General features: G+C 38.5%; 1 protein-coding gene across 2 annotated transcripts in view; it reads left to right on the top strand.

Annotated features, from left to right (window-relative positions):
- The window catches only part of COG5 (component of oligomeric golgi complex 5), a 279,231-nt gene that overhangs the window by 202,073 nt on the left and 64,390 nt on the right, over positions 1-12,768 (top strand). For both annotated transcript variants that reach the window (XM_069587900.1, XM_069587901.1), the window contains exon 12: positions 5,975-6,179. In XM_069587900.1, the coding sequence (XP_069444001.1) occupies positions 5,975-6,179 (205 nt within the window). The remainder of the gene's footprint in view (positions 1-5,974; positions 6,180-12,768) is intronic.

Genomic DNA, 12,768 nt, shown 5'->3' with positions numbered 1-12,768 from the left:
ATCCAGTTCAGTTCATCAGGAACTGAATCCTGACAACAGCCAGCCACATGAGCTTGGAATCTTCTCCCCGAGTTAAGCCTTCTGATGAGACTCCAGCCATGGCTGACAGCTTGATTGGAGTCTTAGGAGAGACCCTGAAGCAGAGGACCCAGCATGTCTGACTCACAGAAACTGTGAGATAATACATGTATGTTTTTTAAAATAAGCAGCTACATTTGTGGCAGTTTATTGTGTAGCAAAATACAGCTAATGCAATTACAAAACAGAAAATACTTTCCAAGATATACCAAACCCTCCTTTACTTTCATAGTACTAGATGATTTAGGTGCAAGACAGGTTTTGGGAACTGAGCCTATTAGGAAAGGAATGAACTAGAAATGGGTAGCAATGTACTTAAAAAGGAGGGACTTAACTTAGCTAGGAGGCTTACTCTCTCGGGCCAAGAGCATGGCAGGTTGTTAAAATAAGAGCAGCAGCCTCTGCTGGGGTTGTCTACCTCACATCTTTTGCATTTGCTATTTCCTCTATCCAAATCACTCTTTCCCAAGGCATCCAAATGGGTCATATCCTTACTTCACTCAGAGAGGCCCTCCCTGTCATCAGTAAATAAAATGCTACGGCCTATCCCCAGATTACTATGATGGTGTGGTCAGCCACCCAGAGTCAGACATTCTGGAGTATGAAGTCAAGTGGGCCTTAGGAAGCTCTGCTATTAATAAAGCTAGTGGATGTGATGGAATTCCAATAGAGCTATTCAGAACCAAAAGGATGATGCCATCAAGGTGTTGCATTCAATATGCCAGCAAATCTGGAAGACCCTTCAGTGGTCATAGGGCTTGAAAAGGTCAATCCTCATCCCAGTTCCTAAGAAGGGTAGTACTAAAGAATGTGCTGACCATTGGACAATTGTGCTCATCTCCGTGATAGTAAGGTTAAGCTTAAAATCTTGCTGCTAGGTATCAGATTTATGTGAACCAAGAACTTCCAGATGTCCAAGTTGGGTTTAGAAAAGGCAGAGGAACCATAGATCAAATTGCCAACATTTGCTTGATCATAGAGAAAGCAAGGGAATTCCAGAAAAACATCTACTTCTGTTTAATCGACTACAAAGGCTAAAGCCTTTGACTGTGTAGATCATAATAAACTGTGGAAAGTTCTTAAAGAGATGGGAATACCAGACCAATACCTGTCTCCTGAGAAACCTGTATGTGGGTCAAGAAGCAACAGTTAGAACCCTGTATGGAATAACTGACTGGTTCAAGATTGAGAAAGGAGTATGACAGGGCTGTCTGCTGTCACCCTGCTTGTTTAATCTGTACGTGAGCACATCATGAGCTGGATGAGTTACAAGCTAGAATAGGCAGGAGATACATCAACAACCTCAGATACACAGATGATACCACTCTAATGGCAGGAAGTGAAGAGGAACTAAAGAGCCTCTTGTTGAGGGTGAAGGAGGAGAGTAAAAGAGCCGGCTTAAAACTAAATATTAAACAAAACTAAGATCATGGCATCCGGCCCCATTACTGCATGGCAAATAGAAGGGGAAAAGATGAAAGTAGTGACAGATTTCCTTTTCTTGGGCTCCAAAATCACCACGGACAGTGACTGCAGCCATGAAATCAGAAGACTATTGCTTCTTAGCAAGAAAGTGATGACAGACCTAGACAGTGTGTTGAAAAGCAGAGACATTACTCTGCTGACAGAGATCCATATAGTCAAGGCTGTGGTCTTCCCAGTGTCACATATGGTTATGAAAGCTGTACCATGAAGGCAGAATGGCAAAAAATAGATGCCTTCAAACTGTGGTGCTGGAGAAGACTCCTAAGAGTCCCTTGGACAGAAAGGAGATCAAACCAGTCAATCTTAAGGGAAGTCAATCCTGAATACTTGTTGGAAGGACTGATGCTGAAGCTGAAGCGCCAGTATTTTGATAATCTGATGTGAACAGTCGACTCATTGGAAAAGTCCCTGATGCTGGGAAAGATTGAGGGCAGAAGGAAAAGGGGGTATCAGAGGGTGAGATGGCTGGATGGCATCACCAGTGCATTGAACTTGGGCAAACTTTGGGAGATGGTGAAGTACTGGAAGGCCTGGCATGCTGCAGTCCATGGGGTTGCAAAGACTGGGCTACTGAACAACAACATCACTATTCTCTAACCTTGATATTATGTTACATACTAATTTGTTTGCTGTTTTTCTCCTTCATTGGAGCATAAGCTCCTCATGGGTAGGAACTTTGCTTCTTTTGTTCACTGGTGCATATGCACCATTTACAACAGCATTTGTCATATAGTAAATGATCAGCAAATACTTGTTGAGTTGATTAGTCCACCTTCCAGATTTCACACTGACCAGGATTTGGTTGTCTGGAGGCTGATGGGAGTTTTCAGGAGTGATGCCCTTTCTTGGTCAGGACTCCAGTCAATGGCTGAGAGATGAGTTGTTGCGTCTTCACACAGGGAGATGTGCTGGCAGAGTCAGACACACAGGCTGAGATTAAGCACGGCTACTCAAGACTAAAGCCAGATCTGTGAGAGCTGCAGCTCTGGGATAAACTAGGGGGTCTAGGAGGAGTGAGGTAATGAAGTCTAGGCTATTAGAATCTAGGGGAAAGATTTAATTCCATACCTAGGTCCTCTTCATTCTCTTTTCAGTTTGTTCATTCAGTAATTCAATGCCTGGTGTTATTCTAGGTAAAGGAAATACAGAGACAAATCAAATAGTATCCCTGTCTCATTATACTTGCATTCTGAAGAGGGAGCGCAGACAGTCAACGCAAACTAATAAATAATTTCTTACAGTGTTCATTGCTATGAAGAAATCTTCATAAAACAAGCTACTGAAATAAAGATGAGTTTCCTCTCCATGTTAGTGTCTATGTTGGAGTCACTAGTTATTGCTCAAAAAGAATTGAGCAATATTGCTCAATTGCTCATATGAAGGCATAATCTGAGTAATGGATTACTTAGTAACCGGGAATTAGTAACCTGTCATTTTCTATCTGTAAATGATTTATTAGATTATTAGATATGCAGTTAAGTTCTACAGACACTTATCAAATAAATAATTGATTGTAATCAAGTTTATAGGTAATTGATGTGAACATTTTAAACCTACTGATAAAAGAAAGTAAAGTAGAATTTAACTTCAGGAATTACCACACAATATTTATTTGTAAACTTTAAATGTATTTGATTTAAGTAACTTAGAATCAGTGAGTCAGTCACGTTTACTGAGATGATATAGTCACAGTTTGGCTTTCTGAAACTCTGAACAGTGGATTGTTCTGCATAGAAAAGATTTCTGTGAAAGTGAGCATACTGTCCAATGAAAAGCAAAACTTAATTTATTCTGTCATTAAGAGATACTTACTTAATTTCTACTATGTCAAGCACTGTGTTGAGTACCAAATATGCATTGAAGAAAATGAGTCTTGTCCTTGTTCTCATTGAGTTTATAGTCAAGTACGGGAAACATATGTTACATAAATAAAATTGGAAATTGTGGTAAATGGGAAGGCAAAAAGCAGATTCCTATAATGAAATGAATATGATTTAGCTTTGAGGAGCTCAGGAACTGTGAAAGATCTGAGATATTTACCCTACTTAGAAAGGGTAGCCTGCCAAAGTGCTCTGGACATTGTCAGAAGACATGAGACTCCTGGGTCAGAGCAGAAGGACTTTATTACTCAGCATACCAGGCTGCGTGAGCATTGGCATCTTAGTTTTTTGGCTCCCCACACCTCCAGGTCTCACAGGGAGACGCAGTTCAGTGGTAAGTATGCCATGAGTTTGTCTCTCTTAAGCTGGGAGAATCTGCCATTTTTTCTGTAAGCAGTAAGCAAGCCTGCTCTTTATGTGCTGAAGAAGTTACTTCATCTTTCAAGGCTACTTGCTACAGATGCAAACCTTGCTACAGATGCAAACCTTGCTACAGATAAATGGCCTGGATAAGGAGCAACTAGGGCCTCTCATTGTTGACATAACCCTGCAGGAATATGTGGGAACACTCAGAGCCATGGTGAATGGCTTCTTTATTGGGGAGGAGGGATTTCAAAGAAGTCCTCACTGAGATTTTTTTAAACAGTTTTTTTTAATTAAGGTATAATTGGTATACAATAACCTGAACATAATTAATGTGCACAGTTTTGTTAAGTTTCAACATACATGCACACCCATGAAAGCATCACAGCAGTGAAGATCAGTGAATATACTTGTCAGCAAAAGTTTCCATGTATCCCTTTATAATTCCTCTCCCTGCCATCTCCTTTCTCCTTCCCCAGGCAAATTCTTGACAAGCTTTTTGTCACTTTGAGCTAGTTTACTTTTCCTGGAACTATGTACAGATTGAATGATACAGCATGTATTATGGATTCTTATTTGCCTTTCATGCAGTATGATTGTATTTAGAATCATCCATATTGTAATGTGTACTTCTGTATAGTATCCTGTTGTTAAGTATACTACAGTTCGTACATGCATTCACTTGTGGATGAACAATTTGGGTTGTTTCCAGTTTTTGGCTATTACAAATCAAGGTGCTTTGAGTGTTCATATATAAATCTTTATATGGACATATACTTTTATTTCTGTTGAATAAACATGTAGAAGAGGAATGGTTTGACCATATGGTAGGTGTATCTTTAACAGTTTAAGAAAATGCCAGACTTTTTTTGCAAAATGATCAGTTTTTCTTTTCTACCAACAGTATATAAGAGTTTTAGTATTTCTGTACTCACCAACATTTGATTTTTGTAATTTTAGCCAGTCTAACAGGTATATAGTCATATTTCATTATGATTTTTTAAATTTGACTTCAAAAGCAAAGGCAACAAAACAAGTGGGATTATATCAAACAAAAAACCATCTCTACAGCAAAGAAAACCATCAACAAAATGAGAGGACAACCCACTAAATGGGAAAAAATATTTGAAAATTACATACCTGATAAGGGGTTAATATCCAAAATATATATATAGAACTCATACAACTCAGTAGCAAAAAACCAAAGTATCCAGTAAAACAAAATGGACAGGATCTAAGTAGACATTTTTCTATAGAAAACATATAGAAGGCCAATAGTACACGAAAAGATGCTTAGCATAACTAATCATCAGCAAAATGCAGATAAAAAACACAGTTAGATATCATCTCACACCTGTTAGAATGACTAGTATTAAAAAGAAAAGAAATAATAAGTGCTGATGAGGTTGTAGTGAAAAGGGAACCCTTATACCTTCTTAGTGGGAATATAATTAACTGATGCAGTCACTATGAAGAACAGTATGGAGGTTTCTCAGAAAATTAAATATAGGACTGATCTAGCAATTCTACTTTTGGATTTTTACCCAGGATCATTTAAATATATCTTTCTAATTTCTTATCTAAAACTATTTTGGTTTTTCATACTTTGTATGATTTGAAACCTTTCAAATTTATTCAGATGATTTCATGGCATTAGCAGTTGTCATTTTTGGTAAATATTTCATGTGTACTTGAAAACAATGGCTACTTTGATGTTTTGGAAGAAGTATTCTGTAAATGTTAATTTGAGTAAATCATGGGTAAATCGGTTTTTTTTTTTTTTAATGCTTCCTGACTTTTATCCTGATGTATTTATCCTGATGTATAAATACTTTTCCTGATGTATTTTTATCAGTTTTTGAAAGAAAAAATTAAAGTCTTCAACTTTTTTCATCAATGTGTTTGTTTCCTTATAGATTAAGTTTCAAAAACCAAAGGAACTTTGTGGCCAACCCAATATATGGTACATATATCAAATGCAGTAAATAGTCTGGGAGGAAAATTACTGCTACTGGCATTATTTTGAAAAGCCTTATTAAAACACACTTTTGTTTTGTCCTGTGGTATAGGCTATTTGTAGTACTGTTTTCATATACAAAAGAAACTTTATTTGCTACATTTTATTGTTTTATCATTTATCTAATCCATTTTATTGTTTTGCTTGGCAGCTTCTATGTTTTTGAAACAGGCATTTGAAGGAGAATACCCAAAATTATTGCGGCTTTATAATGACTTATGGAAGCGTCTTCAACAATACAGCCAAAATATTCAAGGAAATTTTAATGCAAGTGGAACTGCAGACCTCTATGCTGACTTACAACACATGGAAGATGATACACAAGATATATTCATACCGAAAAAGCCAGATTATGAGTATGTTTGTGTAATCACATCTGTTTGTTGGCACGTTAAGGATTTTGTCCTTTATTTCTATTACAAGTTAGAAATTGGGGAAATGTTAATCTTTCTGAATATTTGTAATGATTATTACTTATTTTTTTACCTTAAAAGATTTCACAGCACTTTTAACTTAAGGAGTCGAACTTTATCCTTAGTTGAGCAGCCTGATTCCTGCTGAGAATTCGTCGTAAAGGATGTCACAAAGTTAGGTAAATAGAAGCTAAGAGATGAGCATGTGTAGTCACTGCCCTTCAATGGATACTATAATACATTTGTAATTATATAGCATCATTATTGATGGGCTACTGGCATAAATGTGATATAAAAGGAACTGGTATGTTCAGGAACTATAGTGGAAACAAATCTTATGCTGGGATAGGTTCTCAGTCTGGTGGGCAAAAACTAAGTACTGTCACAATTAAACCTGAAAGTCTCTTAGGTGAGTCATGAAGTATAGTATATGTAGTGATGTTTATAAGCCACATTGGAAAACAGTGTACCAACTCAATAAGTTTAAACCTGCCAGCTTTCCTCCTAAATTGAAAAGAAGTACTGTTTTCATATTTCTCTGTAAGTACCAAATCAATTGATTGGTTTTCACACTTCCTTTAAACACTTGAATCATTTATTGTGATGTGATTAACTCAAGTAACAACAGATTTTTATCACCTACCTTGTAAGAAAAATGATAGATTTATGAGTGGTTTTTAAATGTTTGTTTCAACTTTTTTTTTCCCCCTGAATACTTACAGTTGAATTGTAGCCGCTGTAGTTAAGAAGTTCTGACTGGTAAAATACAGATTATATAGGTTTTGATTGGTAGAGTACGTGCATAAGAGTAGGCTGAAGTGATAGAAGGGACTTTGTTCTCTTCAGTTACTCTTTCACATTAAACATGAAGTAAACCTGAACATGGTTTTAGGCCAGTCCAGTATATTAAGGTTTTCGTTTAAGTATATGAAATAAAATATGTAGTATCATTTTATTTCTGGCTTAGTTTTATTTTTAAATTCATATGCTTGTACTGAGAAGCTCTGGAAACATACATAGCAAAAAGTAGTAATGCTGTATCTCCAATAGGTAGAGTTTTAATTTTATATTCCTGCTTTTATTTAAAATGAGCATATGTTACTCATGGGGGTAGGGGAAAGACAGTAAATTCAATGTAGAGAAAAAAATCAGAATGAAAAAAACCTTTTATTTTGACTAGTGGGATATCATTGTCACCTTTTGGAGACTAACTTCAGTAAAGTAGTTGATGTGGAACAGTTGTGACCTGTACCCTAAGAAACCAAAAAATAATGAGAATAGTAAGGAACAATTACATTATGTTTTACATATTCTTTTGAGGAGTGAGGCAAAGAGTCAAACATAAATTTGACCATGGTAGCTGAGCCAAAGGAAGGTTGTGTTTTTTTTTTTTAATTATAGAGGGAAACCTGAGAGTGTTTATAGATAGAAGTAGCCAGTGGAGAGAGCAAGAGGTAATGAACAAGATCTTGGAAGAATCTGAGTATAATCAAGGCACAAATAACCAGGTTAGCATTTTTCATCATTAAGTATTCATGCTGAATTTGAGAGCTGTTCTTGTTATGAAGAAAATAAAACAAGAATATTCCCTGATGGTCTAGTTGTTATGACTCAGTGCTTTCACTGCTGGGGCCTGGCTATAACCTTGGTTGGGGAACTAAGGTCCTATAACCACGCCCCCTCCACGCGCCCCCACCGCCCAAAAAAAGACAACATGATAGAGTGCCTTCTATAAGGTGGTGAGGGACGGTCTCTGTGAGAAGATAACTTTGACCCAACACCTCAGTAAGAAATCAGCTGTGGGAGATCTGGAGTAAGATTGCAGGCAGAGAGAACGGCAGAGGTAGAGTCTCTGAGAAAACTACGATGGAGATGTTGAGGAATAGGAAGCTGGAACACAGTGGAAGAGGGAGAGTGGGGGCTATGAAATTGGCTCGAAGAGGGAAGAAAGTGTAAGATCATGTAAGGCTTTATTCACTGTGATACGGGATTTGGAGTTTATTCAAAACAGTAGAAACCATTGCTTTTAAACAGAAGAATGATATGAACTGATAAACACTTTAAAATTAACACTAGGGCTTCTATGTAGACAGCTAGGGAAAGCATCACCACAGGGAAAGAGAAGTGGGAAATGGAAGCTATTTTGTTTATCCAGACAAGAAATGACAATGGCCTAAAACAGGATGAATGGATGAGGTGGTGAGAACTGGTCAGATTGATTCTAGATATACTTGCTAGTAGATTGGATTTGAAAGGAGAAGAAGAATCAAGGATATGTATGGACAAGTTGGGAGAAGACCAAAGATTGGAAGCCATGATCTCATCAAGTAGTGTTGAACAAAGGTTTTTCTTTTGAAACTGTTGAGTCAAAGATACAAATAGAGATGTTATAGACTTTTTGAAAAGGTAGTTGACTGTGAATCAGGGCTAGGAATGCATATTTGAGAATCATCAGTATGCAGATCTTGAAAAATCATGTGTCTGGAGGAGATTCTTTAGGGAAGATATACGTAAAGAGAAAAGGGAACTTTGGCCTAAGATATGCACTCCAGAATTTGTAACTTTCTTGGAGGATTGGTAGCCTGCAGGACTGAGACAGAAAAAAAGTGGTGAGATAGGAGGAAAACTCAAAGTTGTGTGGAACTCTTAAGGAATGAGTTCATTTAAGTCAGAGGAGGAATGGTTAACTGTGTCACATGCTGTTGAAAAGCTGAAGAAGCTTAGGACTGAGAATTGACCTCCTGATATAGCAAAATCAGGTGGTTCAAGGCCTAAGTGTGGAATGGTGGATACAAGAGCATTATCAGAATTGACGAAAGGCAGGATATGAGGAGATTGACTTCTGGGATGACAGCACTCCCCACTCTGCTGACCCATCCCCAGTGAATCCGGTGAAAACTATGACAACAAAACCCAAACAACTCAGTGCCTCTGGAAATGATTTTAAAAGCAAACAGCAAATGAAAAGTCATCAATGCAAGAAAGTTTATGAAAATTTGGTAGAAAGAATTCCGTAAGAGTCTGTGATACTAGAACCAAGACAGTTGTTTTCTCCCTTCCTCTTCCCAGTTCAGCAAGGCACAAGCTCCACTCCAAACCGTGGCAGCCAAGAACCAAGGGCTCCCTCTCCCACCATTCCCAACCAGAGGGCTTTCTGCCTAGGAAGAACAGCACTGCAGCATTTCTCATGCTGCTCTCAGCTGCCAGTTAGCTGAAGCCAAGTGTCAGACAAATGAGATCAACATGTGGTGCTTCCTTATTGTGCACAACGCTCACGTGTTATGTATACTGTCACAATAAAAACAAAGCACATAAAGTGAATTTTTAAAAGTATGTTCACGCACAAATTTTTAATGAATGTTTAAAGCAGTATTCATAGTTACCAAAAGATAGAAACAAGCCAAATGTCCATCAGCAGACAAATGTTATATATCCACACAGTGGAATACTATTCAGCCATAAAAGGAATGAAGTACTAACACTTGTTACGGTGTGCCTGAACTTTGAAAAAGTCATGCTAAGTGAGAAAGGCCAGATACACATGCATATACTGTATGATCCTATCCATATGAAAGTCAAGAACAGCAGATCTCTAGAGATATAAAGCCTATGTAAAGCCTATTGGTGGTTGCGTTAGGCTGGGAATGGGGTGAGAAGGGTAAAGATTTTAAAGCTGAAGGGTGTGAGGTTTCTTTTGAAGGTGATAAAAATGTTCTAGGTTTGAGCATGGTGATGGTGGCACATACCCATGAATATACTGAAAACCATCAAACATACACTTTAAATGGCTGAATTGAATGTAAGTCTCGATAAAGCAGTTTTCTAAAAAAGAATAGGAAAGGAGGAGGTGGGTTCAATTCATCTGAGGTTTTGATATCAACAAAGGAATAAAGCTACTCTTTCTTTGGGATAAGAAGAAAATCAGATGTAGATGAAATTACAGAGGAAAAAGAAAAACTGGCATTAAGTTGACTAAAGATCATTGCAGTAGTTTTGGTCTTCGTGTAGAAACAAATGGTCCGCTATGGAGAGTGAAGGACTACAAAGAAGGGTTTTAATACCTTGAGCTTCAGGTCTCTTGAAATCAAGGGGTTTGTATCAGTGTTCAATAGAAATAATTTCCTTTTTCTCTGGAATGCTTGGGCAGCTTAGCAGCAGGTACAGAGACCATCTAAATGAGATATTTCCTACAGTTTTGAAAGGAAGGTAGATTAGAAAAATCAGGATGCTCATGAGAGCACTTGAAATGCTGGGCTGATGGAGGATGAGCACAGCAAAGGATTTCACAGCACTGATCACAGTCAGGTCAAAGAGCAAGTTCTTTTGAGTAAAATCTAGTGTTTTTATTGATAAAACCCAGCATGTTTTGTTCCATCTGTTTGCTCTTATACCTCATTTTTTACTGTTCTCCTGTCACTTAAGTGCTCTGCTCCTCTCACTCTGGCAAACTCAGCCAGGTATAAGTCCCCTCTCAGGGCCTTTGCACTTCTTCTCTCCTCATGAAAGTGCCTGTTCTGGAAATCTGTGTAACTTGCTCCCTCCTTTTTCCTTATATCTTCCCAGGAAGCCTTGCCTTGCCTCACTCTATCTAAAGTTGGATAAAAACTGCTCTCTGGCTTCTTTGCTTCCTTCTTCTCTTAGAATTTATTACTCTTCGTCATATTCCACAATTAAGTCATTTAAAAGTTTTATTTCTTCTTTTGTGTGTTGTCTCTTTAAGAGGGCAGGAAATTTTTTTAGCTGACTTCATTGCTACGTTCCTCACTTCCAGGAAGTACTTGGCAAATTGTACACATTAAAGAGAATTTGTAGGAGGGATGGGGGTAGGGGCAAGTGGAGGTATGGAAAGTTGTCTTTAAGCTTGGAGGCAGACCTTAGAGGTGGAGCAGTTCAAAATGATGACTCAAAAAGTAGACGTGTAATACAGGATGGGCTTCCCCGTGTGGCTCAGCAGTAAAGAATCCTCCTGCAATGCAGGAGACGCAGGTTCGATCCCTGGGTTGGGATGATCCACTGGAGAAGGGAGTGGCAGCCCACTCCAGTATTCTTGCCTGGAGAATCCTATGGACAGAGGAGCCTGGTGGGCTATAGTCCATAGGGTCGCAAAGAGTTGGGCACAACTGAAGTGATTTAGCATGCATGCAAGCACAGGATAGGTTTTAGAAAAGCTGTCTGTTTTGACATAATCACCAAGGATCCTACACCCACCATGCCTAGTTCTTCAGTTTTTCCAAAACTAACAGGGTGGAATAGGGTAGGGAGCAGGGGAAGCAGGCCGCCTTGGGAGCAGGGCTAGGGTGAGGCTAGGCTTCTGCTGCTGCCTGAGGCTGGACCCTGTCACACTGTTCTTCTGTTGCATCTCTGTGTCAGTGGGTTGGTTTCCTGCAGCAACCACAGGCCTTGGCCTTGCTCTCAGCCAGCTTCTCAAACATAGAGCATAGAGCTGCTTCTCCTGTGCAGCTGCTCACAGATCTGCTGCTGGCAGATAGCCACCTAGGCCCTGGCAACTTTGTTTCTGGAGTAAAACTGTAGGACCTTCTGGGTGAATCCCTGGAGAAGAGGAAGAATGTCAGTACTTATAATTTAGTGCTGAAATTTCTGTGGAAGAAAGAAGAGGATTCTTAAGGGCAGTAAATGGTCAGAGCAGAAGTAGGGAAGATGTTTAAGTAGCTGGTGTGGACCTCAGTAGAGGATTGACTCAGACGGATTTAGGCACTAGTTCTTCCCTGTTCCTACTGGGCTCTTTCATCATCTATTATAAAAATTATAGTTATCACTCCACCTGCACATTTCTTCACTGGGCTGTAAAGCAAATTTCATCTCTATCTTCATAGCGCTTAACAAGGGCTGGTACATAGGATTCTCGGGAACTATGTGTTGACTGAAATACTTAACATTGAATGAGAAAGTGTTGAGAGATAACCATGGAATTATGATGTAGGAGCCAAGAGCGTTGTGACCTCTAGGTCTTGTCATTTGACCAACAAGAGTGGAAAATGAGAAAGCCAAGTTTCTGATAGCAAAGGAGCAGGTCAGATGTTTTCAAGATGAACATTTAGGATGAATTTAGGGGGATTTTTTTTTTTTTTTTAAGATAATGGAAAGGTAGGTAGAAGGATCATAATCAGGGGTGATGTGAGAAGACACAGAGTTAATTATATGGTTATAGACATTTGATCATAATTTTCAGAGGTAAAATATAAGTGCTAATAATTGGACAACTAAATAAAAAGCAACAAAAATAACTGAAAACATTGGAGGTCTGGAAGAGAAAGAAGTGTTTAGTAGGTTAATTTTAGTTTCTGAAGAATATTATGAAAGTAAGAACTCCAGTTGGGAGTTTTTTGTGATTTTGTGGGACTTGTACAAACACTTTTTATTTTGTCCTCATTTTTGTTAGTATCAGTTTTGGTATCAGAAGGGTGATAAACACCTACATTTGTATACTTCCCTCTCAGACGCTGAGCTTATGAGAAGTGCATCTATGTGTGAAAAGGGTGGAACTGATGGGAGCCAGTCTTTGCAGAATTGC

Source organism: Ovis canadensis, chromosome 4, assembly GCF_042477335.2.
Source record: "Ovis canadensis isolate MfBH-ARS-UI-01 breed Bighorn chromosome 4, ARS-UI_OviCan_v2, whole genome shotgun sequence".
In the NCBI taxonomy this organism is placed as follows: domain Eukaryota; kingdom Metazoa; phylum Chordata; class Mammalia; order Artiodactyla; family Bovidae; genus Ovis; species Ovis canadensis.
The sequence above is the reverse complement of the archived record's forward strand: the minus strand, read 5'-3'. Positions and strand labels throughout refer to the sequence as shown.